General features: G+C 46.7%; 1 protein-coding gene across 1 annotated transcript in view; it reads right to left on the minus strand.

Annotated features, from left to right (window-relative positions):
- The window catches only part of LOC309564537 (zona pellucida sperm-binding protein 4-like), a gene marked incomplete at its 5' end in the record, with an annotated part of 61,244 nt that extends 33,827 nt beyond the window's left edge, over positions 1-27,417 (minus strand). Inside the window, 2 exons of the mRNA XM_082269178.1 lie at positions 7,940-8,061; positions 27,246-27,417. Coding sequence (XP_082125304.1) covers positions 7,940-8,061; positions 27,246-27,417 — 294 coding nt within the window. The remainder of the gene's footprint in view (positions 1-7,939; positions 8,062-27,245) is intronic.
- Positions 27,418-27,979: the final 562 nt, after the last annotated feature.

Genomic DNA, 27,979 nt, shown 5'->3' on the forward strand with positions numbered 1-27,979 from the left:
ATTGCTCATGTGTGCCAGGCTGCCCAGAGGCAATGAAAAGCTGTCCTCTGTAGGAGGTGTATCGTCTGTCCTCTGTATTCCCCCAGCCACGCACCAGTGATGGCCATGAGCTGGCCTGGGTGCCACCCTGCTGTGAACATGGTTCCATCTCCTCATCCTCCAGAACTGTGCCCCTGGACAATTGTGTACCTGGCGTTTGTGGGTGCAGGAACTCACCCTCGGAGCCACTTGTGAAGGAGCCATTTGTGAAGGAGCCATTTGTGAATGACTGCCCTGAAAGCCTTGGAAATGATCCCTCTTCCTCCTCCTCCTGTGCCACATCCTCTTCCATCATCGCCCAAAGCGTTTTCAAGGAGGCATAGAAGTGGGATAATTAAGCTGAGAACGGCATCATCAGCACTGGCCATGTTGGTGGAGTACTCAAAACAGCACAACAAGGCACACAGGTCTCGCATGGAGGCCCAGTTATCGGTGGTGAAGTGGGGCTGTTCCGCAGAGCGACTCGCGTGCGTGCTGCAGCTGAAACTCCACTATGGCCTGCTGCTGCTCGCACAGTTTGGCCAGCAAGTGCAAGGTGGAGTTCCACCTTGTGGGCACGTCACATATGAGGTGGTGAGCAGGAAGGCCGAAGTTACACTGCAGCGCTGACAGGCGAGCAGCAGTGTGAGAGCGCCGAAAGTGCGCATAGACGGCCTGCACTTTCTGCAGCAGCTCTGACATATCGGGGTAATTTTAAAGGAACCTCTGCACCAAATTCAGCACATGCACCAGGCAAGGGATGTGTGTCAAACAGGCTAGGCCCAGAGCGGCTACGAGATTTCGCCCATTATCGCACACCACCAGGCTGGGCTTGAGGCTCACTGGCACCAACCACTCATCGGTCTGCTGTTCAATGCCCCTCCACAACTCCTGCGCGGTGTGGGGTTTTTCCCCCCCAAACAGGCAAGTTTTAAAACTGCCTGCTGTCGTTTACCCCTGGCTGTGCTGAAGTTGGTGGTGGAGGCGTTACGCTGACCGGATGAGGAGGCGGTAGAGGATGAGGAAGCGGAGTAGGAGGAGTTAGGAACAGGAGGCAAACTGAAGTGCCCTGCAATCCTCGGTGGTGGAAGGACATGCATCAAACTGCTATCCGCCTCAGGCCCAGCCACTACTGCATTTACCCTGTGTGCTGTTAGGGAGATACAACATCCCTGACCGTGCTTACTGGTCCACGTATCCGTAGTTAGGTGGACCTTGCCACAGATGGCGTTGCGCAGTGCACTTCTGATTTTGTCACCCACTTGGTTGTGCAGGGAAGGGATGGCTTGCCTGGAAAAGTAGTGGCAGCTGGGCACGACGTACTGTGGGACAGCCATCGCCATAAGGCTTTTAAAACTCTGCGTCTCCACCAGACGGATTGACAACATTTCAAAGGCCAGGAATTTGGAAATGCTGGCATTCAGGGCCAGGGATCGCGGGTGGTTAGGGGGGTACTTCCTCTTCCACTCCAGTGTTTGGGAAATAGAAAGTGAACGCTTCCACAGGACATTGTGGAGATGGTTGGTGACCCAGGTGGGGGTGTTGCTGGCAGATCCTCTGTTTGCAGGGTGGCAGGTGCCGTCTCCCTACAGAGGTGGATGAAGAGACAGACTGCAGCAGAAGAGGAAGCAGGAGTCCGAGACCTTTCTTGGTTTTTGAGGCGTCTACTCCACTGCAGCTCGTGCTTTGCACTTAGATACCTGGTCATGCAGGTTGTGCTCAGGTTGAGAAGGTTTATGCCTCGTTCCACAGGACATTGTGGAGATGGTTGGTGACCCAGGTGGGAGTGTTGCTGGCAGATCCTCTGTTTGCAGGGTGGCAGGTGCCGTCTCCCTACAGAGGTGGATGAAGAGACAGACTGCAGCAGAAGAGGAAGCAGGAGTCCGAGACCTTTCTTGGTTTTTGAGGTGTCTACTCCACTGCAGCTCGTGCTTTGCACTTAGATGCCTGGTCATGCAGGTTGTGCTCAGGTTGAGAAGGTTTATGCCTCGTTTCAGGCTCTGATTGCACAGCGTGCAAACCACTCGTGTCCCGTCATCAGCACATTGTCTGAAGAACTGCCACGCTAGGGAACTCCTTTGAGTTGGCTTTGGTGTGCTTGGTCCCTACTGCCTCGTTGGGCAGTAGCAGGTGTAGTGTTTAGGGCACGGGTGCTCCGCTTTTGAACCCTGCTCACTTCTGTTGTGCTGGTGGCTCTGTGCGACCACCACCTCTTCCTCCAAAGTACTCAGGTCACCTGCATAATGTTCATTACATGTGGGGTCGAGGACCTCATCGTCCTCCACAGCATCTTCCACCCAGTCTTCACCCCTGCCCTCCTTGTCGGTCTCCACAATTCGGAATGCCGCAGCAGTTGGCACCTGCGTTTCGTCATCATCCGAGACGTGCTGCGATGGTCCTCCCATGTACTCATCTAGAGACATAAGTGGTTGGGCATCGGTTCACTCAATCTCTTCCACTTCTGGGGCAGGGCTAGGTGGATGGCCCTGGGGAAACCTACTAACAGAGTCAAAAAGAAAGACTGCTGCATGACTTGGGGCTCAGACAGCTTGGCTGATTTGCAAGGGGGTGAGGTGAAAGATTGATGGACATCGGCTGCAGGTGCCAACTCTCCCACCCAGTCTACTGCTGAAAGGTCAGACAATGAAGGAACTGGAGGCACTGTCAGCAACCCAATCTACTATTGCCTGTACTTGTTCTGGCCTCAACATTTCTAGAGGCGCATTAGGCCCTGCCAAATACTGCTGCTGGTTCTGTCGCCTACTCACACCTGAGGAAGGCGTTTCACTTGTGCGTGTAGCTGGCACAGATTAACCACATCCTCTCCTTGCAACAGGAGCTCCACCAGCAGCACCACGACCCAGGCCACGCCCCTTATTTTTTACCTCTCATATTTCTCCAATTTAGGATCTTCCCCTAAATGGGTGTTTATTGAATAGTGGAATAGAACAGTATCCAAAGGGTGTATCTCACAGTAAAATATGCAGACTAAGCCGCAATTTAAATTTTTTTTCCCCTAAATGGCTGTTTATTGAATAGCGGAATAGAACAGTATCCAACGGGTGCATCTCACACGTACAGATACAGACTAGGGCGCATTTTAATTTTTTTCCCTAAATGGCTGTTTATTAATAGCGGAATAGACAACAGTATCCAAAGGGTGTATCTCACAGTAACGTATGAATGAAAGTTTTTTATTTTTCCCTTTAATTGGTGATTTTTGAATAGCAGATTTCAACAGCAGTGTCTAAACGCTGTATGTCACAGTAAAATATGAAGGAAAAAACTTTTTTTTTTTAAAAATCCAGATTAAGCAGACACATATGCACTGAGCTTGCATTAAATGGCCGCTGCACGCCACCCACCTAACAGACTGATAAAGTTTTTTTCTCCCTCCTCGCTGGGCTCAGGTCAGGGCAAAAAGATTGTATTGTGTAGGGATGCAGTGCACAATCAATGTAGATCGCTGTCTGATTAAAGAAAATTCTTCTGTCCTGTGTTCCATTCTTTCCCTGAAAGCAATCTCCAGCCTGTCCTACAATAATCTATTTCTCCCTCGAATAAGCAGCAGCAGGAACCTGTCCCTACAATAGTTAGAGCAGAGTGACGTGTGGCGCTACACGACTCCAGCTTATATGAGGCTGGGTCACATGCCGCACTGGCCAATCACAGCCATGTCATTAGTAGGCATGGCTTCTAAGGGCACACTAGTTAAACGCTTGCTGATTGGCTGCCCTGCAGCTGTTGAAACCGCACCATTAAAACCACGCCAAAACATGAAACAACCAAACGGACTGTATCCCGAATACACAGTAAAATGTTCAGGTCCGTGTCCCGAAAACCCAGAAGTCCGGTACAATCCCGAACAATACAGTCCGTGTTCGCTCAACCTTAGCTCAGAGCCATCCTTACCGCTCTGAGCTCCAGGATGTTGAAGAGCTTGACTTCTACTGATGACAATATTCCCTGAACACTCCCCCCCACCCCAGGCTTGAATGACTGGCATTTGTTAAAACTTTCCAGGAATATAGAAGGAATGACTTTTACATTGTTAAGGCTGGGAATACACTAGGCCAGGTAATTCATTGCTTGGCTTAACAGGAGCATGGGTAGGTCAAGAGCAGGAGCCCGCTTATACCATGCTTACAAGTGTTAGAGAGATCCTAACTTGGGATAGGACTAGAATTAGACCCAAGTATTCGGGAAGTAATTCACCCATCCAACAGCCTAAAGCATCTGAATTGTCCTGTGTATGTATGCAGAAAGCTGGAAGGGAGACGTAGATAAGCCTTTGACCTAGATGCCCTAAGTTGTCATAAGGGCAGGAAAAGGTGCAAGGACTTTTGTGAATACTCAGAGTGCAGAGTATAGGCCAAATGGCAATACAAAGTGATTGACTCCTATAGCAAAGTGTAAAAATTGCTGATGAGGTAGATAAATAGGAATGTGCAAATAGGCATCTTGGATGTCTGTGGATGCCAAGCATCCCCTAGTCTCAGACAATAACTGGCCTTGTGGATCACATGTTAAAATTCAGAATTTGCTGGCATTTTTTAAGTGATTTTATGTACATTTTAAGTGATTTTATGTACAGGATAGGACAACACCCCCCATGGGTTTTAGTATTGTGAACAGAATCCTTTGAACCCGTCTTGTGGGGGTACTGGCATACCTACGCCCCGGGACAAGATGGTCTAGGGCATTCGGCACATCTGACCATCCTTGGGCAGATTTTGGTTGAGTTGAGAGAAGTGGTGAGTGAGTAGAATTTTGAACAGAGGTGTAACCTTCAGGGCCCTGGTGCAAGAAACCATGAAGCTGAGCCCAGAACCCTTCCCACTGATCTCAAAGAACTTTACTCCCATTTCAGAGCCCTTACACTTGTTCTGCAGTGGGTCCCCTACAGTGGCAGAACAGCAGGACCTGGTCAAAAGTAGGACTTGATACCCTGGTAGTTCCAGGACTGGTGTCCGTAGGAATGTGAATAATATCGCTCAGAAGACTGGCAGCAGGGCAGTGGACCAGGTCAGTCATTTTTATTATTTTTTTTAGAGCCCAATAGAGGGGCTTTGGTGCAAAATAAGGGGTCTAAACAGATTCTGTGTACAGAACACATCCAGGTAGCCATATTGCATTTCACAGAAAAAAACAGAGCTGCAAATGGACAAGGAAAGGTCATTTTAATAACCTTATTTAAAAGATTTGTGTCGTAATTGTAGAAGCTGGATTTTTCCTTGCCATTTTATTCCCTAACAAAAGTGGAGTTACCCTTGAAGGACACCCCTCAATCTCTGTCCCTGCAACCTCAACTGTACAAAAAACAGACAGGAATAGCTCTGTAAAGAGTCCAGTTCATTCGAAAACTGAAGTATAGTAAACAGTTTACTATGCTTCAGTTATATATCATAATTTTATTTAAAGGGCCAGGCGCCTTCTCTTTTCTTTTTATGCTTCAGTTATGACTGGACACCGGAGCAATTAGTACCGATCCCACATGGTGCCCATTCAGAAATAGGGGCCAGTAAATTACATATTTATCAGCATCTTCCTCCACTCTATCCTGAAAGCAGTCCCCGAAGCAGCCAGGAGAGGGGAGGGGAAAAACTGGCAGTACTGCAGTGGGAGAGTTGGGACCAGGGGGTACTGAGCGGTGAGACGGTCGTTCAGTGCCCAGGGAGAAAATGGCAAACTGAACTTACATCAGGAGTCCCCCCCCCTTACATCATAGCCCTTCCTTACACCAGTGTGCCCCCCTACCTTAAGCAGCATGGCTGTAGCAGCAGAGGAGCTGGGAGGCGGAGCGGGTGTGAATAAGTACTGTGCTTTCTGGGGGAAAACAAGCCATGTCATTGGTTGTACAACCAAATATGACTAGAGAAAATGTTAAGGGTTTTTTACAGAAGTGAGCACATCCACATTGGCAAGAAAAATGGCATAAGCATAAAAATCAGGTGCATAGGAGTCTGCATTGAAAAAAAATTATGCAGCCTCCAACACCGCCTAAGGGATCTCTTCATTCCCTTTCTTTGCCAGGCATATCGAGATCTGCTAGAGAAGGAGCCTGGCAGTTTTGAGCCCTGGACAGTGATGGCTGTATTAAAACCGTGTATGAGGAATTGTGACATACTGGGTGTGTTGCAAGGAGATTTTGTTGTTGCATCTTCACCCAGTTAACATCAGCATCATCCCAAAATAGGCACATAATGAAAATTAGAGACTTTGAATGTGCCAATGAGAACAAACTTTACACCTACATAATAAAAATGTAAGTTTATTTTACTTTACATTAAAAATAGGCAGTGTTTCTTTAAAAAACATTAGCTACATAAAAAGGTATTGTAGCACTGCCCCCTTGAGGACTGCTGGATTTCACACTTACGGGTCCCCCTAGGCTACCAATAGCAACTTTGACATTCACAGGCTATCACTTTACTTCTCGACTCAGTCAATCCGTCCAGGGGTATGTAGCTTTGTATTTTATTTTATAAATTCGGGATGGGAGAAGGGAATAGTGGGATACTCCAGATTAACTATTCACAAAATGGAGGACTTCTAACTCTTGGTACAGCCAGGCTGTTATTCCCCTTAGCCCAGGTGGGTTTAGGGTTAAGTCTCTTCCCAGATGACTTGATGAACTAAATTATCTTCAGGACACTCTCCTAGTATCCCCTTTGACTGCTGACACCCATCTGCTGACTATCCTATTCTTGGGATGGCCCCCCTCAAGTCAGGCCCCTTGACACGATCCCCTGTACTCAATACTGTTTTTCTACGGTCTCCAGTGACTCCCTCTCTGTCAGCTCTCCTGGACCTCTGGGTTCAGCCTTGTTCCTGTGGCCCTCAGGATGACCCCCTGAGACCACGTTCCACTGCTACAGAGGAGGAGGTAGCTGCCACCCTCCTTCCGGGACACTGCATACCAGCCAAAGACCCTGCAGCACATGTGCTCCTGGCTTTTATACAGTATGCCACAATTGACCAAAACAGCCCATCTCTGCCAATCACCAGGACTGTATCAAAGCCTATGTATCCATTGGTCAGGTTTCCACTAAGCCCCCGTTCACACTGGGGTGACCTGTCAGGTGACCTGGTGGCCTGACAGGTCGCCGTAGGTCGCCTGCCATAGAGAAGCTGTTGACCCGTTCTAATAGGAGCGACACAAGTCGCTCCGACTTAGAAAAAGGGTCCGGAGCTTCTTTGGGGCGACCCGGAGTGACCTGCATAGACTTCAATGTTATGAAGTCCGTGCCGGCCGCTCCGAGGTCGCGGGGCGAGCAGCGCGCCGTGACCTATGAGGTCGCCCGGCAAAGTAGCGTCGCCCCAGTGTGAACGGGGCCTAACTGTCCAACATGCCTCCCTATTGGGAACACTCTAGACCCAATTTCTCACATTGCCTTACCAACGGATCCTGCTCTCTGGTAGGCAGAAAGCAATATAGATTTGCCTCTGATAGGTAGGTGCTAGTGAGAGAGTATAGTCGTTTTTTGCTCTGCCTAAGAGGGGGCTACACGATGTCTAGAGCAGGTAAGGAACCAAAACTTGCTTTTCTTCATTACTTTTTCTGAATGCAGTAGTGCTCAATGTTGATCAGATGTAGACTTAGTGTGTGCAATCTATGAGGAATGGAAGAGAAGTCTGGGGCCCATGCAGCCTCAATGGGCTGAGGATGTAAAGGTATGGCCAATACCTGAAAGATAGAGGCTCAGGCTAAAACTGGAAACAGAGTCAACATAGTTTGCAGATGACAAGCTTAGCTTTTACTATGTAATGCAGAAACTAGCAAGTCCCATTCTTCAGATACTCCTACAGTTAGAGCCTCCCTGACAAAAGGTCCAGTTCTGTTCACCTGCAAATTTTGGGTGTTGCAGTCTACCTTTGGGTTTTCCAGCAACTTATACAGTATTAAATATAACATACAGACCTGTCGAAAGGAAATACAGATGCGGTAAGACACAAAGAAGACGTTTTCCCCATTTGGCTTCCTAGTCGAGAAGACACATTTTGAAATACATCCATCAAAGTCATAAGCAATATCGAATTCATCTGGAACAAAACAAAAAGGGAATGAAAGTAGGTTTGCCAAAGCTGCATTAGTTCGTTGGCAGTTACAGAATATGTAGAACTCTAAGGGGACAAAATGTTTAAGCACTGTACCAAGAGCCCTCCTCCCAAAAAAAAGTGTTCCTTTTCTAGAAAGCTAGCCCCTACCCTAGGTTTCTTATACTAGATAGCTGGTTTATTCTGGAAAGATCCAAGATTTATGAACTGAAAAGACAGTAATTAACATGACTGGGGGTATTGCCCAATGTATAGGCTGCCCGAGCCTGAACCAACCAACCCACATACCTTCCCTGTATCCCAATAAATGACTACACCTCTTTAGTATGGTTTAAAATGGCCAAAGCAGCCTATTAAAAAAACAAATAACCACATTTTTATTACACCATTTTTAAATATATAACATACAAAAACCAGCCTGACAAAAACTACCTGCTTTTCCAATAGGTCTACCAGATTTTTGAAGGCACCCTTAAATGACCAACCGGCTGTATCTGTCACCACCTTAGTGTCACCATAGGCCCCCAGACGCAATTACACCGACTCGGGGACAAACATTTGTAACTCCTCCAACCGATACAGCCAGCTTCCAGCCTTGAGTATTAAAACCACTTATTAAGGCAGGTACACCCATACCAAAGATGGGCCCAGACCCTTGCTCTCCAAAGACCCCTGCCTTCAAAAACCTAGCGACCTCTGCCTGCTGCCCTGACAACACCCGCACCCCAGAAAGTAGCACTGACGAACACATGCCAACACCAAAAACATTCTCCACAGGGCGGGTAGGGAGATTCTAACCCTGCGCTGTCCCTTGCTGGAATGAAGCTACAATCAATAACTCCCCCAGAAGACCCCCTGAGACCACACCCTGACCTTCACCAATAAGGTAAGTCCTCTATTTACTTAAACCTTAACCTACTTAAGCCTTCGCTCTGTGGCCTGTATGTCCAAACCCCAGTCATGCAGGCCCTCTGCCTAGGCTGCTCCTCAGCTCCTGGCCTATTACTTTTTTTCTACCCCCAATCAGCCTCTGCTTGGTCAAACTGATTTGGAATTTAGCTGAAGGCTCCAGAGTGATATGCTTATCCCTACCCCACTGGCCTGCTGCTGTACAACCACCTTAACAGCCTAATGCAGCACCACATATGCCATCAAAATTCTATATAGCTTCCCTTTCTAGCCTCTCCTAGATCCTAGAAGACACTAAAATGTGGCCAACGAAAAATAAATTGATATTTCTTTGAACAGAGACGCACAGATCTATAGTTCCACTCAAGAATGGCCTCTCCAGCACATTGACAACCCAGTTGCCGACCATCACAGTCCCATCTCCACTCATTAAAAACAGGGAAAATAAAAAAATTAATAAATAAAAATCAGCCACACTCCCATTTAGGTCTTCTTGCAGAATTTTTACTCCAACCCAAATCCAGCCTTCCTTGATGCGTTTCCCCATTCCTGGTTTGCTCACAAGGATAAAGAAAGGCCTCCCACTCAAGTCGTCCTTGATGTCATGAAACGCATCATGAAAGGCTGGTTTTGGGTTAGAGACGTCATTGTATGCAGTCAATGCACTGATTTTTGACTTCCAATCCCAAGTTTCCCATTCCTAATTTTTTTATTTATGCCCATTTTTCAGAACAGTAATAGTACAATTTTTCCCACCTAAAATGGAAGCACTTTAACACATGCTTTAAGTATCCTATAATTATGAAAAAAAAAAAAAAAAAAGTTGTAGCACAACAAATGGATTGGCAAAGTCGTGTTAAGGTGCCATACCATAGAATAAATGTCGTTCTTAACCGTCTGACCCCTTCCAAAAAAAAAAAAAAAAATAAAATCTCATGGGCTTAGTAAATAAAGGTTTTTACATATATTACTTCCGAGCGTATTTATTTTTCTATTTTTTTTTTTTTTTTGCGAATAGGTCAAGGTAGAACACTATAGTATATGCATGGCCACAGCCTTTTTTATTTCAGGCATTTATACAGTGCTTTACATACCATGTATTTACTTCAGTCTCAGCTTGAAAGAGGTCCTGTAACGACAATGAAACACGGCATTCTATTCTGAGCATGACACAGAGAAAAATATTGTTTTCTGGATGTCACTACAATTACCTGACCGGCCAATCACCGGTAAAAAAAAGTGCAAGCCACCTGATCTCCTGTACCCTGAAGTACCAGGTATTATTATTTACTCCCTGCAGCAACCGGGAGCAGGACAGTGAAGTGAATGCAGCTTGTGGAAAACTTCTATAGGACCCATTTACACCAAGGCAGAATGTGCGTCGCAGTAAGACAACCTATTCAATATGAATTGGCAGGTGCTAGGTAAATGTATAGTGGGCCTTGTCTGCCTAACAGCAGGGCTGTGATTTGCTAGGTAGGGTGTCAGGGCTTCCAGATGTGCCTGCTGAGGGGAGAAGTATCCCCATTGGTCCCTGTGAGAGGATTCGCATAGGGCAGTGTGGGAAGCCCAATCAGGGGACACATCCCAGCTTGCGACTACCCCAGAAGGCAGATTAGGCTGCAAAGGATTCTGGGAGTGGGTATAAGTTTGGGGGGGGCGTGGCACGGTGTCTTTGGTGGGAGCAGAGTCCCAGGAAAGAGTGCGGCTGTCTCTCCTCCTGTCTGAGGAAGGTGGATGTCTCGGGATGTCGCCTGAGTATCCAGAGAGAGCTGAGTTGAGCTGAGGGGATCCGGTGCGCCGAGAGCCTGCAGAGAGAGAGAGGGGTCCAGTCCCAGGAAAGCTTACACAGGTCGTGAGTACTGAGGATTGCCCCTGGGGGTCTGCCTAGAGTTAGAGGGGACTACTTCAGAAGAGGTTCAAGGATACAGTGTCAGCTAGCTGCAAAGGAGTTACATAGCTAGTGAGGTTGAAAAAAGACATCAGTCCATCCAGTTCAACTTATGATGTGTGTGTGTGTGTTTGCTTTTAACTATACATTGTATACGGTTGTGTTGTGGTCTTTAAGGTGCCCATCTAATAGTTTTTTGAAACTATCAATGCTCCCTGCTGATACGACTGCTTGTGGAAGAGAATTCCACATCCTTACCGCTCTTACAGTGAAGAACCCCTTACACACTTTAAGGTTAAACCGCCTTTCCTCAAGTTTTAGTGAGTGGCCACGTGTCTTATTGTATCTCCTTTCTCTGAATAGTTTGTTCCTTATGCTCGGGTCGCCAGTACAGTATTTGTACATTGATATCATATCCCCCCTCAATCTTCTCTTCTCCAGAAAGAATAGGTTCAGTGCTTGTAGTCTTTCCTCATAGCCGATGCCCTCCATTCCCCTAATTATTTTTGTTGCCATTCTCTGGACTTTCTCCAGTTCCAGCACATCCTTCCTGAGGACCAGTGCCCAGAACTGGACAGCATACTCCAGATGTGGCCGGACCGGAGTCTTTTAGAGTGGGAAAATAATCTCTATTTCTGGAGTGAATCCCTTTTTTATACAACCCAGTATTCTGTTGGCTTTGCTTGCGGCGGCTTGGCATTGCATGCCACTGCCAAGCCTGTTGTCTACCAGTACCCCCAGGTCCCTTTCCATCCTAGACTCACCCAGAGGTTCACCCCCTAGTGAGTAGCTTGCTTTCTGGCCCCCAAGTGCATTACTTTACATTTTTCAACATTAAATCTCATCTGCCATGTAGTTGCCCACCCCGTTATTTTGTTCAGGTCCGCTTGCAAGGTTTCCACATCCTGCATAGAAGATATTGGCATGCCTAATTTAGTATCATCTGCAAATACTGAGATTGTACTCAATATCCCCTCCTCCAGATCATTTATGAATAAATTAAACAGGATTGGTCCCAGGACAGAACCCTGGGGGACCCCACTTTCCACACCCGCCCAATCCGAGTACTCCCCATTAATCACCACCCTCTGTACTCTCCCCTGGAGCCAGTTCTCTATCCAGGTACTCACCTTATGGTCCATACCTACCTTCCCTAGTTTGTACAGTAAGCGTTTGTGGGGAACGGTGTCAAAGGCCTTTGCAAAGTCCAGATACACCACATCCACAGGCTTTCCTTTATTTAGGTGGCAGCTCACTTCATCGTAGAAGGTTAATAGATTGGTTTGGCACGAACGATTTTTCATGAATCCATGCTGATTACTACTTATAATACCGTTTTCATTACTAAAGTCTTGTATGTGGTCCCTTAACAACCCCTCCAAAATTTTGCAGACTACTGATGTTAGGCTGACCGGCCTATAGTTACCCGGGATATATCTCGGCCCCTTTTTAAATATTGGTACCACGCTGGCTTTTTTCCAATCAGCTGGCACCATACCAGTCTGTAAACTATCCTTAAAGATCAAGAATAATGGTCTGGCAATCACCTGGCTGAGCTCATTAAGAACCCTCGGGTGCAAGCCATCCGGTCCCGGGGATTTATTTATGTTAAGTTTCTCTAGTTTAGCTCTAAGTCTATCCTCTGTTAGCCATGGCGGCACTTCCTGAGATGTATTATTTAGTTCGGCCTTACAAGCAAGGTTCGTGTAGCCCCCCCGATTCCTTTGTGAAGACTGAAGAAAATAAATTATTTAACACTTCCGCCTTTTCTCTGTCCTCAGTGGCCATTTTTCCTTTATCTTTAATGGGGCCAATGTGCTCTGGCCTCGCTTTCCTACTGTTTATATACTTAAAGAACTTCTTGGGGTTCTTTTTACTCTCCTCCGCTATATGTCTCTCGTGTTCTATTTTAGCCGCCCTGATTTCGTCTTTACATTTCTTATTACACTCTTTGTAGTGCTTAAATGCTGTCAATGACCCCTCAGTCTTGTATTTTTTGAAGGCCTTTTCTTTAGCTCTAATATACATTTTTATGTTGGAGTTTAGCCACCCAGGGTTTAGTTTTGCTCTTTTAAATTTATTTCCCTGTGGAATGCACTGGCCCACCCCCTTGTTAAGTATGCTCTTGAAGCACTCCCATTTTTCCTCCGTGTTCTTTGTTCCCAGGGTTCTATCCCAATTGATATTTTCTAGCAGCGAGCGCAGTTTAGGGAAATTGGCTCTTTTGAAATTCAGTGTCCTTATATTACCCTTGTGTTTCCTATTACTGTAATTAATACTGAAACCAATTGACCTATGGTCACTGTTCCCTAAGTTTTCCCGTATTTCTATATCCGTGAGCAGGTCTGTATTTTTGGTAATCAGTAGGTCAAGTACCGCATTGTTTCTTGTCGGTGCATTCACCATCTGACCCATGAAATTGTCCTGCAAAACATTTAGGAACTGCCGAGCCTTGGCCGAGTGCGCGGTTCCTTCTGCCCAGTCTATATCCGGATAATTAAAGTCCCCCATTATAATGACATTTCCCATCCTTGCTGCCAATCCTATCTGTAACATGAGGTCCGCCTCACCCTCCTCCCTCTGGTTGGGTGGCCTATAGCATACGCCCAATATTACCTTCCCCACCGTGCCTTCCCTTTGAAGCTCTACCCATAGGGATTCTGCCTCGTCCTTAGCTCCATTATGAATATCATCCCTCATATTTACCTGTATACTGTTCTTAATATACAGACATACCCCTCCCCCTTTTTTACCCTCTCTATCTCTGCGATAAAGGGAATACCCCTGAATGGTTGCCATCCAGTCATGAGAGCTGTCAAACCAAGTCTAAGTTATCCCCACAAAATCTAAGTCCTCCTCAAACAGCAGCTCCAGCTCTCCCATCTTGTTGGCCAGGCTTCTGGCATTGGTATACAAACCTCGTAATTTTGGTCGGTTACATTTATCCTCATTTGATGTTTTTAGGCTGCTCTCTTGATTTTTCCCCGTACCCACCCTGGGTATAGGAGCTCCGAACACCCTACCGCTAATGCCCCCATTTCTGCCCTCTGAAACTTGCTTTCCACTGGCTAATTCTACATCTGTACCCTCCCCCCCATTCCCTAGTTTAAAAGCCCCTCTAACTTTTCGGCCATCTTCTCACCCAGTACGGCTGCACCCTCCCCATTTAGGTGCAATCCGTCCCTACCAAAGAGCTGGTGACCGAATGAGAAGTCAGCCCAGTTCTCCAGGAACCCGAAACCCTCCTTACTACACCAGCTCCTCAGCCACTCGTTAACTTCCCTAATCTCCCGCTGCCTCTCTGGTGTGGCTCGAGGTACAGGTAGTATTTCGGAAAATACTACCTTGGAGGTCCTAGTCCTCAACTTAGCGCCTAAGTCCCTGAAATCGTTTAGGACTCTCAGTCTTCCTCTGCCTATGTCATTGGTACCCACGTGTACCATGACAGCTGGGTCTTCCCCAGCCCCACCCAGTAATCTGTCCACCCGATCCGCGATGTGCCGAACCCAAGCGCCCGGCAAACAAGACTGTTCGGCGCACACGGTCTTTGTCACAGATTACACTATCTGTCCTAATAATTGAGTCCCCTACCACCAGCACCTGTCTTTCCTTTCCCTTTCTCCCGGCCTCACTGGAGGAGTTCTTCCACTGGCAGCTAGGGGCGTCCCTCTGCTCCAGCAATACTGGTCCCTGACTGGTTTCCCCAACATCACACAACGGGGCGTATCTATTGGGGTGCTCCAGCCCAGGATCAGCCTCCTTGCCTTGTCCCCTTCTACCCCTCCTAACTGTCACCCCTCTACTCTGCTCTGATGCCTGCACCTCCGATACTCCGCCCACCTCTGTGCAGACCCCTGTCTGCACCTGACTGGTACGATCCTGGCTCTCCTCCGGTATGGACATTCATCTCAGTGTTGCCAGCTGCTTCCCTAGATTCAGGACCTGAGCTTCCAGGGAAGCAACGTGCTTACATTTTACGCATTTGTATTCGCCCTCGATCACATGTCTGAGGAACGCATACATATCACAAGATGTACACCGAGTCGCATCTCCACACCCGCCAGGCATTGTACCTACTAATCTAATCTAATGGGGATTCAGCAATTTAAGTCTATCCTATGTGGCTATTTCCTGGCTTCCTAACGCTACCTTCTCACCCTCTGGTACTCCGCTCCACTCACTTGACACTCAGACGCACAACACTCCGGTAGCAATAGGTACTCCCAGACACTCCGGTAGCAATAGGTACTCCCAGACACTCCGGTAGCAATAGGTACTCCCAGACACTCCGGTAGCAATAGGTACTCCCAGACACTCCGGTAGCAATAGGTACTCCCAGACACTCCGGTAGCAAGGGTACTACCTCAAGCTGGCCAAAGCGGGGGACAGTATTCAGTGAATTGTACAGCATAACAGTGTCAGGAGTTCTACAGTTTCACAGTCCTGGATGTTCTGGACTTTCAGTCGAGGATTCAGCACTTCTATCAAGTTGTAGTGCGTTAGTGAGCGTTGGCTGGCGTCAAGGAAGCGCCAACAGGCAGTTTCAGGATCAAAGTCCCAATTGTAATTAGTTCGAGCCTAAAGGAGTATCCCACTCATTCCCTTCTCACATCCCCTTCAACTTATAATAAAAACCACAAACAAAGATGCCAGAGTGGTTGTTGCTTCAGTTGTCACACCCAGGGACTCCGCTCACATGGGCTGGAGAGGATTCCGGTACTAATTGCAGACACATATCAGGTCACAGGCCTGGAAACCTTGCTTGCTATATATACACATACATATACACATACACATACATACACATACACCAGGTCATTAAGAGAAGCTCCCGAGCAGAGTATTTTGGGGGTGGTCTCAGAGGTTCTGTAGGTGTATTTTAGTGACCCTGTCATTAAAGTTACTTGCCTAATTACATACCAAGGATGTAACATACTTACCGTTTTGAAAACCAGTGTGTTGTAACGTAACCGCTTAGGGGGGGGGCAGCGGCACGGGAAGGGCACGGTGGCATTTTATTGCTTATCTACCTTAACTATAGTATTTTATATGCGGCCCAAGAAAATTTCTCTACACTCAATGTGGCCCAGAGAAGCCAAAAGGTTGGACACCCATGCCCTAGAGCATAAAATGCCGATCATTGCAATATTTTATGTCCATTTGCGTAGCGGTCTTTCAAATGCAAGTTAGCCCAATTTTTTCGTATAATGTGAAAGATGTTTCACCAAGTAAATAGAGACCCAACATGTCATGCTTTAAAATTGCACACATTTGTGGAATGGCGACAAATCTTTGGTACTTAAAAATCTCCATCGGTGAAGCTTTAAAAATTTTTAACAGTTATCTATTTAGAGTTAGAGGAGGTATTGTGCTAGAATTATTGGTCTCGCTCTGACGATTGCAGCGATACCTCATATGTGTGGTTTAAACAGTTTCATATGCAGGCGCGACTTGCATATGTGTTCCATTTCTGTGCATGAGCACGGAAGGATGGGGCGCTTTAAATTTTTTTTTTTTTTTTTTTTTAACACCATTCTTTTAAATGAAAAGATTTGATCACTTTTATTGCCGTCACAAGGAATGTAAACATCCCTTGTGACAGCAATAGGCAGTGACAGGTACTCATTATGGAGGGATCTAGGGTCTAAAAGAACCCAAACCCCTCCACTACACCTGGCTATTTTGAACGCTTTCTTTTTTAAATCTGGCGCCAGCAAGGCTCCAGTACCCGGAAGTGATGTCATGACTAGGGATGATCGAAAGGTTCGGGTCGACCATCGGTTCGGCCCGAACATTGGGTGTTCGAGGTTCGGCCGAATTTAGAACTTTTTGCCCAAAAAGTTTGGAATTCGGCAACCAGAACCGACCAAAATGCAATGTGACAGGAAAAGGGCTTTAAAAGCCCGTGATTGGACCAGAACCATTAGCAAAAGCCAAGTGAGGGGGCAGGAGAATGCTAGGAATGTGATTGGAGTGACTAGGGGGTCCATAGTCCAATCATTAGTGAATACGCCCCCCAGTACATAAGATAGCCCCCGCCAAATTCCTAGCATTCTTATACGGGACATGGAAGAGAGTGGAAGCAGTTCTGTTACAAAGTGTTACAAAGTGTCATTTAGCATTAGTGTGAGGAAAGGTATATCTAGTGTAGAGTGCTCTTTAAGGCTCCATGTACACGGGACGCTGGAAATGGCCGTTTAGGAGCAGTTGGGCGTTTTTTTCAGAAGCCCCTGAACCCATCTACATTTTATCTTATCTGTCCATGTACACCAGGTCGTTTACAGTCATTTGCAGGCAGTTGCGTTCAGGGACTGTTTTTAGAACGCAATTATTTGCGTTCGAACGTGTGTTTCCCGGCGTTTCAAACGCACAAACGCGTCTGAACGCGTCTGAACGCGTCCAAACGCGTCCGAACGCGATGACCCGCGTTTAGCGTTCTCGTTTTTCCATTTTAAAGGGGAATCATTTTTTTTTACCTCTAGGAACGGTTCTAAACGCAAACGACCGCAAACGCTGCTAAACGCCCGCTAAACGCCCGCTAAACGCGGGTACAAACGCGACCGAACGGACGTTTCAAACGTCCTAAAAATTTCAGCATTCAAAGGGACTTTTAACAACGTCCCGTGTACATGGAGCCTTACACTTTAGTTAGCTTTAATTTATTCAGTTTCTGTAGGGAAAGTGTTAAGTGTAAGGGGACCGTAGTGTAGTGTAGGGTTAACTGACAGTGACTGCTATGGCAGGGTGACCAAACCCTTCCATAGCAGGGTGACCGCTATAGAGAAAAGCTAGTTTCTCTCAAGTCACTTTCGCTTCTGTAATATGGCTTCGCCGCCGCCAGCATTCTTTTTGGCTGCAGGCATTGCTAGTGATTTTTTGAGCACATGTTTGGAGTCAGACATGACATCTGAACATGTGTATAGGGGGTATATATACACACCCATGTATGTATATATACACCTGCACATATATAGGTGTGAAAGGAGCAGAAAAAACTACTTGCGTTAAAGAAATAATTAACACCAATATAGTTACGCTCCTATCACACCTATATATGTCTAGGTGTGTATATACATATATGTGTGTATATACACCACTATACACAAGTTCAGATGTTTTGCCTGCCTCCAAAGAACCCCAAAAAATGCCCAAAAAACACTAGCGTCAAAAAAAAAAAAAAAAAAAAAGCCCAGGTGTGTTGCAGGCATTTTTTTGGGGTTTTTGGAGGCAGGCAAAACATCTGAACTTGTGTATACAGGTATATATACCAATATACACAAGTTCAGATGTTTTGCCTGCCTCTAAAGAACCCCAAAAAATGCCCAAAAAACGCCTGCTACTAAACTGGCAAGGTGTGAAAAGCGAGAAGCCAACAACCTGTGTTCTAAGTGACAAAATACAAACAATCTTTTTTTTTTAATGGTTCTGGACATGCTACAGAGCTGAAACTTCACAGGTTCACCTTTTAGACCCCCCAGACAAAAAAATCACACAAAAAAAAAAAATTGTCATTTTTGATAGATTTTAGATAGAGAGCCAATTATTGAAAAAAAATTAAAAAATAAAAAGGTCTTTGGATTTAGTATCTGGGGGGGGGGGGGGGGGTCTAAAAAGTGTACCTGTGAAGTTTCAGCTCTGTAGCATGTCCAGAACTATTAAAAAAAAAAAAAAAAAAAAAAAAAAAAGATTGTTTGTATTAGTGCAAGTATAGATCTGTAATATGGCTTCGTTCTTTTCACACCTTGCCGGTTTAGTAGCAGGCATTTTTTTGGGCATTTTTTTGGGTTCTTTAGAGGCAGGCAAAACATCTGAACTTGTGTATAGTGGTATATAAACCCGTATACACAAGTTCAGATGTTTTTCCTGCCTCCAAAGAACCCAAAAAACGCCTGCTATTAAACCGGCAATGTGTGAAAAGCGAGAAGCCAACAACCTGTGTTCTAACTTCTAAGTGACAAAGTACAAACAATCTTTTTTTTTTTATGGTTCTGGACATGCTACAGAGCTGAAACTTCACAGGTACACCTTTTAGACCCCCCAGATACTAAATTCAAAAAATCTATTTTTTTTTTAATAATTGGCTCTATCAAAAATGACAATTTTTAAGAACTTTTTCTTTTGTGTGATTAATAGTCCCTGGGGCATGAACCAGAACCCTAGGCCCTTTTTAGGGGCATTTATTGGATTTTAGGGCTTCAAAATGGTGTTTGATTACCGAAGTTCGGGTCCTATTGATTTCAATGGGGTTCTGAAATCCGGGCCGAACTTTCGGGAAGTTCGGATGTTCTGGCCGAACCTAACTTTTGAAAAGTTCGATCATCCCTAGTCATGACATCACTTCTGGGTTTTTACATCGGAGACCCGATCAGAGCCGAATTTGGCTTCGTTTAGGACTCCAACCAGCAGGCGAATGTGCCGGCTGGTGGCTCGGGTCTCCCTGTGGGACGGGAGACCCGGACGGGCCGCCCACTTCCGCTCCTTGTAATGACAGCCGAGTGGCTGCTCAGCCACATCAGTCATTACAAGAAAGCTGACCGTCCGTTCCAAACAGTACCGGGAAGATGCCTCTAGCTGCAGACATCACCCCAATATAACCCCTTAAAGCCAAGGCCGCATATTTGGTTCCGTTGGCGCTAAGGGGTTTAGGTGTATGAGTGGACCCTACAAATGACATCTTTAGGGTTGGACGGTGGGCCTGTAGGTTTCAAAGCTCAATGTGCTCTGTCCAGTTCAATGTGCTTAGAAACTGGTGCACCTAAGAGTGTTGTATATGGTTTGGAGAACTTTACGCAAGTCCTCGGGCTCTTTCGCCTCCGGAAGGCCTCGGGCTCTGATGTTATTGCGGCGATTGCAATTGTCCAGGTCTTCCAGATGCCACTGCATATCCCGAAGAATGTAACGGTCAACTGTATTGTGACTGAACTTTGTGAATAGTAATTTTTGTAGTTTGCAAATCCTCCCTTATGTCCACCTGTTAGGCTAGATGATGAAAGTCAGCCTACAGGGTTTTAATCTCGGCCCGACAGTCTCCCTCACTTCTGTTATCAGCAATTTAAAGTCCTCTTTAGTGGGTAGGAAGTGAAGCTGCTCACGCCATGACATCAATTGGTCTGCTGTGAGGATGGAGGGGGATCTTAAGTGGGGTACACACTAGTAGAAAATCTGCCGAAAATTGCTGTCCGAGGTAAAATCGTCTGATTTTCGGCTAGTGTGTACACACAACTTTCAGCAGCTGATGCCGACATTTTCAACGAAAAAAACTGAGGGACAAACACCAAAATTTTTATCGTCTGTCCCCAGACGACCAACTTTTGTTTAATGTGTATGCAGTACGTCCGTGAAAAATCGGATACGAAAGACCACGCATGATCTGAAGTTGCTGACAACCCGGAAGTCTGGGAACAAATGTCCCAAAAAAAAAAAAAAAAAGGACGAGAAATTTCGTGAACATTTATGCCCTGTCAACTAAAAACGGTAATGATCGCTGAGCAAGAGAGAAAAATCGGAGGATATTTCGTCCAATTTCCATCAAGTGTGTACGGGCCTTTAGGAGAGCACGAGGGAGGTCTATGGCCTTATGCCTCGTACACACGCAACGTCTTTTGTTGGTTGGAATGTGCTCTAGACTGCACACTAATTTTCTCGGCCAACAAAAATCTACTTCAGAAGTGATGTCATGTGCTGGTTTACTTTCCGTGTGTTTTTTCTTCTCTGAGCATGCCCAGTCTTGCTCATCAGATTTTTGTCTGCCGAAATCTGTACTGACTGAGGGAAAATCGGCCGTTGTGTTGACGGCCAACAAAAATTTTATAGCCTGCACACCAGATTTTATTCGGCCGAAAAGTCGGAGTCGGTTGTCGAAAGCATCATACTAACAAGCCGAAAATCGGCCGATCGGACGTTGGCCGAAAATTCACAGCCAATAATCGATGCGTGTGTACGAGGCATTAGGCAGTGGTTCCCAGGGTTCATACCAGTCCCTTTGATCATCCGATTGTGGGGTCTTTGGCTGTGAGGTTCCTGGGTTTGTAGTAGGCCGGGGGAGATCATGAAGGCATCTGCCAGTGCTACTGGAGGTCCCTCGAGCAGTGTTCCCTCTGTGGCTTTGATGAGGTAGGGACAGAGACCACCATTACAGTAGTAGATTGAGTAGGCCGCAGCCTCGGCATAGATTGAGAGCGGCCTTAGTGGGAGGGAGATAGGCCCCAATTTTGGAATGCTGGAGGTGTGCCCAGTAAAGAGTGAGTCATTGTCATGTCCCCTGGATAATGGTGGGGATGGAGGTAGGCTCACCTGTGGACAGATAAGTAGCACTTCCCATACCTCTCAGCAAGATGGTGAGGCCTGCTCCACGTTGGCCAGCGTGCGTGAACGGAGCGGTGGAGGAGCAGCCTGAGCAGGGGTGAGAGGCCCAGGCTTGCTGCGTGCCATCATCCCACCAGGGGAGCTCTCCCGAAGAGCAAGTGTAGCAGCTTCTTGCAATCCTGGAAGCCCAGGAGGGATGGGAGAGTTCTGGGCAGAGCGCTGCGGTGCCATATTGGTTGCCTCCCGCAGTAACGGGCCAGCGAGCTGCTCGAAATAATTGTGTATTGGTGGTCCCGATTGAGATTGTCCAGAGGACCCCACCCTACTTCTGCGAGCGGGTGTTGCGGGATTTGCTTATCCAACGGTGAGGATATCTCCCTTAGAAGCTGTTTTTGTGCAGGCCCGTGAGAAGCTAGAGAGGTGTGGTTATGGTCCTACATAAAGTGAGACCATGGAGAACCAACGTAGCCACCCTCTAACACAGGAAGTCAGTCACGCCCCCCTAGGTTTTGTTTTTTTTAAAGGCTTTTTCGTGGTGACTTAAGAGTTGAGCGAACACCTGGATGTTCAGGTTCAGCGGGTTCGACCAAACTTGGAAAAAAAAGTCTGGGAACTTTGCCCTGATCCCGAACCCCATTGAAGTCAATGGAAACCCGAACTTTTGAGCACTAAAATACCTCTAAAACAAACATGGAAAGGGCTAGAGGGCTGAAAATGGCAGCAAACTCATCTTAAGAGCATGGCAAGTGTTCTGCAAACAAATGTGGATAGGGAAATAACTTAAAAACAAAAAACAGAAAAATAAGAAATAATCATCTTGAATGATGTAGGAGGACGAGGCCCAAATGGAGTAGGAGGTTAAGGTGGCGGTGGATATGGCGGTGGGGACCCTGCCACAGGGCTGTATTTTGGCCTAGGCCAACAAGGCCCAGGCCTAGGGTGGCACTTTGCAGGGGGCAGCAAAAAAGCTGCCCCCCCCCACCCGAGACTCTATTGGCCACTGGTTGCTAGAGCGGCCTCTCTCATTCCCCCCTCTCTCTCACCCCCCCTCTCTCTCTCGCTCTTATCCTCCCTCTCACCCCCCTCTCTCATCCCCCCCCTCTCTCTCTCTCATCCCCCCCCCTCTCTCATCCCCCCCCCTCTCTCATCCCCCCCCTCTCTCTCTCTCTTGCTCTCTCATCCCCCCTCTCGCTCTCTCATCCCCCCCTCTCGCTCTCTCATCCCCCCCTCTCGCTCTCTCATCCCCCCCTCTCGCTCTCTCATCCCCCCCTCTCGCTCTCTCATCCCCCCTCTCGCTCTCTCATCCCCCCCTCTCGCTCTCGCTCTTATCCTCCCTCTCACCCCCCTCTCTCATCCCCCCCCTCTCTCATCCCCCCCCCCCCTCTCTCTCATCCCCCCCCCTCTCTCTCTCTCGCTCTCTCATCCCCCCCTCTCGCTCTCTCATCCCCCCCTCTCGCTCTCTCATCCCCCCCTCTCGCTCTCTCATCCCCCCCTCTCGCTCTCTCATCCCCCCCTCTCGCTCTCTCATCCCCCCCTCTCGCTCTCTCATCCCCCCCTCTCGCTCTCTCATCCCCCCCTCTCGCTCTCTCATCCCCCCCTCTCGCTCTCTCTCGCTCCCTCATCCCCCCTCTCGCTCTCTCTCGCTCCCTCATCCCCCCTCTCGCTCTCTCTCGCTCCCTCATCCCCCCTCTCGCTCTCTCTCGCTCCCTCATCCCCCCTCTCGCTCTCTCTCGCTCCCTCATCCCCCCTCTCGCTCTCTCTCGCTCCCTCATCCCCCCTCTCGCTCTCTCTCGCTCCCTCATCCCCCCTCTCGCTCTCTCTCGCTCCCTCATCCCCCCTCTCGCTCTCTCTCGCTCCCTCATCCCCCCTCTCGCTCTCTCTCGCTCCCTCATCCCCCCTCTCGCTCTCTCTCGCTCCCTCATCCCCCCTCTCGCTCTCTCTCGCTCCCTCATCCCCCCTCTCGCTCTCTCTCGCTCCCTCATCCCCCCTCTCGCTCTCTCTCGCTCCCTCATCCCCCCTCTCGCTCTCTCTCACTCCCTCATCCCCCCTCTCTTTTAGTCCTTCAATTTTGGAGGGAGCCACATCCGTTAAGAAAGGAGTGGGGCAAATTTATATAGGTGTGGGGGGGGGGGGGGTGCCCAATTTTAGTCTTGCCTAGGGCAGCACAAAACCCAAAATACACCGCTGCCCTGCCAGTAAGTGTTTTTCAGCAGAACAAGCTGTCTTGCAGCTGTAGCGGTTACAGGGTTGAGACAAACCCCATTTACCACTGACAGGGGTGCTTACAATGATCTGCTTTTATTTACAGATGTAAACCCTGTATCCCAAAAGGAAGAAAAACTGTAACTGCTTAGCACCGGTTCACATCAGTGCGAAGACAGACATTGCATGTGATTCGGAGCGCATTGCTCTGAAAATCACATGCGATGTCTGTGCGATGTGAATTCAGCCATACAGATTGTAGGTCTGAATTTGCATTGCATTCGGACAACACTCACAGGACCCTTTTTTGGGTCCGCAGCAGAATCAGATCTCGCATGGTGGTTCACACCTATGCGATCCGATTCCTGTCCGAACTAACAGTTCGCACTGCGATATGCGAACTGATCTGGGGGTGCCGTTAACTTTGTATTGACACCCCCAATGATTTGCATATGGCAGTGTAAACTGCCTGCGATTTAAATGTGATGCGGGAACCTGCAGTGGATTCTCAGGGTTCCCGCATCGCATATATGTGAACCGACACTTATAAAGGGTGAGGTGGAGTTGGGCTTCAGTTTGTTAGTGTATCAAAATCTGCTAGTTCAGCAGACACTCTCCTCCTCCCAGATTAACAATGCTGCTGTCTAAGGCTGAGTTCACACTAGCAGCTCCACAGCAGGGGGTCGGGTGCATCTGTTCACCATTTCAGGTGCGAATGAGGTCCGAATTTGTGGCTGAATTTGCACCTGAAATGGACCAGAAGACGCACAGGACCCTTCTGCAATTCGGACCACGGCCGCCCCAGAGGGGTGTGAACCGGATCCTTAGAAACCTGCATCTAATTTGCATCAGTGTGAACGCAGCCTTAGGTTTAGCCTGATTCGCATGCGACCCACAGCAGGGAGTCCGGTGCGTCCCTGTTCTCCATTTCAAATCAGGCCAGAATTTTCACCTGAGTTCCGACCTGAAACCGAACCAAAGACACACAGGACCCCTGTGCAATCCGCTTTGCAGCCATCCCGGAGATGTGTGAACCGGATTCATTGAGAGCCAGGCACAGTCTACGGTCATGCGAATTGGATGCAGGGAAACTGGCATCCAAATCGCATCAGTGTGAACCCAATCTTAACCACTTGCCGACCGTATACTTTATATATACAAGTCGGCAAGCTGGCTCTCCCAGGCAAAACCACGTATCAGTACGTCATTTGCCTGGGAGGAGCTAGGGGGCGAGCGCGCTACCGCCCCCAATCGTCAGCGGGGAAACTGGTGCGTGTGTCAGGCGGCTACGATTGCTGCATGACACCCACGATCTCGCCCCGCTGACAGGACGGTCAGCTGATGTAAACACAGCCGTCCGTCCTTCTCCCTCGGATGATCACAGCGACCATGTGATCCTTCTATATAGGATCGCATGTCTCTGTTCATCACACAAGCCACGCCCCTCCACAGTTAGAATCACTCCCCTAGGCTTACATTTAACCCCTTGATCACCCAGTGTTAACCCCTTCCCTGCCAGCGTCATTATAACAGTAACAGTGCATATATATATATATATATATAGCACTGATTACTGTAGTAATGTCACTGGTACCCCCAAAAGTGTCAAAAATCAGTTAGGGGTCCGATCTGTCCGCCGCAATGTCGCAGTCCTGCAAAAAAAAAAAAACGCAGATCGCCGCCATTACAAGTTAAAAAAAAAATGACAAATCTTTCCCGTAGTTAGTAGACACAATAACTTTAGCGCAAACCAATCAAAATACGCTTATTGCGATTTTTTTTACCAAAAATATGTAGCAGAAAACAAATTGGTCTAAAATGTTAAAAAATTTTGATTTTTAATTTTTTTCTTGGAAATGTCATAGCAGAATGTGAAAAATATTGTTTTTTTTTGCAAAATTGTCACTTTTTTTGTTTATAGCGAAAAAAAAAAAAAAAAAAAAAAAAAAAAAAAAAAAAAAAAAAAAAAAAAAAAAAAAAAAAAAATCGCACAGGTGATCAAATACCACCAAAAGAAAGCTCTGTTTGTGGGGAAAAAAGGACGTCAATTTTATTTGGGTACAGCATCGCACGACCGCGCAATTGTCCGTTACAGTAACGCAGTGCCGAATCGCAAAAATGGGCCTGGTCATTAAAGGGGAAAATCATCTGGTCTTAAAGTGGTTAAGGTGTGCCTGTGCCCCTTAATTCAGTGTGGGGGCACTCCAATACCCCCTGTGTTTTACTGTGGCCAGATCACCAGGTTAAAAACGTAAAACGCTAAAAAAAAAAAATAAAAAAAAAAATGCAGCCTAACCGCAGGCAACCACTTGCTGTACAGTTATATGCTTAAAGGTTGGCAGCCAGTCGTTAATTCATACCAACATACCGACCACTTCTGTTCACATGCGCCTGTCATTCCAGCCACAAGAATCCACTGATTTTTGCAGCTAGAAGCTGGCGTAACCTTAACCTCTTTCCGACCGCCCACCGCAGATTTACTGCGGTAGGGCGGCTTGGCTACGCAAAATCGCGTAAATTTCCGCGATTGTGCACGAAGTCTCAGCGGCACGCGCTGCCGGAGCCGCGTTCCAGCTGTGTTTAGACACAGTGTGAGGCGGCCCGCAAAAGTAGTTGGCGGCGATTACTGCCGGCCTCCCGCAATTGTCAGAGAAACTGACAGAAGACCCACCTGCTTATGTAAACAAAGCAGGCGAGTCTTCTGTCACACAGGCAGGGAGAGGTCAGGAGTCTCAGCCACAACCCCGATCTCTCTGAGCCCATCCCCCAACGCATATTTAGGCACACATTAACCCCTTTGATCACCCCCAGTGTTAACCCCTTCCCTGCCAGTGTCATTTTTACAGTAAGTGCATATTTAGCATTGATTACTGTATTAATGTCACTGGTCCCCAAAAATGTCAGGGGTCCACCGCAATGTTGTCCCGTTAAAAAACGCTGATCGCCGCCATTACTAATAAAAACAAAAAAAAAGATTCAAAAAGTCTATCCCGTAGCTTGTAAACGCTATAACTTTTTGCGCAATTAAAATACGTTTTTTTGGATTTTTTTTTTTTTTTTTTTTTTTACCAAAAACATGTAGCAGAATACAAATTGGCCTAAACTGATAAAAATTTAAAAAAAAAAAAAAACATTTTTATTGGGAATGTTTTATAGCAAAAAGTAAAAAAAAAAATATTGCTTTTTTTTTTAAAAATTGTCAACAACAAAAATTACAAAAATCTTTTCCTTCGTTAGTAAATGCAATAACTTTTGCGCAAACCAATCAAAATACGCTTATTGCGATTTTTTACCAAACATATGTAGCAGAAAACAAATTGGCCTAAAATGTTAAAAGATTTTGATTTTTACATTTTTTTCATATAAAAAAAATGTGAAATTGTTATTTTTTCAAAATTTTTGCTTTTTTTGTTTATAGCGCAAAAAGTAAAAATCGTACAGGTGATCAAATACCACCAAAAGAAAGCTCTGTTTGTGGGAAAAAAAGGACGTAAATTTTGTTTGGGTACGGCGTTGCATGACCGCGCAATTGTCAGTTAAAGTCGCACAGTGCCGAATCGCAAAAAGTGGCCTAGATGTAAGACAGCAAAATCCTCCGGTGGGAAAGTGGTTAAAAAACATTGGCCAGTTTGTGATCCATCATCAAGCCTGCTGTGTACTATATTGCATGGTAAAGCTCCAATACTACATATAAATAGTTACCATTATAGAAGATCACAAGGAATACAAAACAACAAAAGACAACAAACAAATTATTACACAAAGAAGCGAAAGTTTGCTCAAATAAGGACCAATTTTAAAGCTAAAGAGTTACAGCTGGAACTTCAGCTGCTATCCCTGGTGGGAATTAAGCAAAACTTACCCCGGACAAGGAAAGTCACGTTTGCCCCTAGATAATCTGGAGGCACCTGAATTTGGACCCCTTCATTCCCACACAAATATTCTATTCCTGAAGTGTAGCCGCACAGTCCAAAGAGGGGCCACCCAGCCAGAACCAACAACCAGACACCATCCAGCAGCAGTTTGGGCACCATTCTGGGAGGGGGAGAGAGGAGCAGTGGCGCCCACTTCAGGCACATATATACAATAGCAGGGTGTGGTCACCTAAATGGAAGCCCATTTAACCACTTAAGCCCCGGAGGATTTGGCTGCTAAACGACCAGAGGGCATTTTGCGATTCGGCACTGCGTGACTTTAACGGACAATTGCGCGGTCGTGCGACGCTGTACCGAAACGAATTTGGCGTCCTTTTTTTCCCACAAACAGAGCTTTCTTTTGGTGGTATTTGATCACCTGTGCGATTTTTTGATCACGCGCTATAAACAAAAAAAGAGCGTAAATTTTGCAAAAATAGCAATATTTTTCCCTTTTTTTTATATGAAATTCCCCCAAAAAAAAATGTAAAAATCAAAATTTTTTAATATTTTCGGCCAATTTGTTTTATGCTACCTATGTTTGGTAAAAAAAATCGCAAAAAGCGTATTTTGATTGGTTTGCGCAAAAGTTATTGCGTTTACTAACAAAGGGAAAGATTTTTGTCATTTTTGTTGTTTTTTTTTTTAACGCGTAATGGCGGCGATCTGCGATTTTTTTTGC

Source organism: Pelophylax lessonae (assembly GCF_965119305.1).
Source record: "Pelophylax lessonae genome assembly, chromosome: 9".
Taxonomy (NCBI): domain Eukaryota; kingdom Metazoa; phylum Chordata; class Amphibia; order Anura; family Ranidae; genus Pelophylax; species Pelophylax lessonae.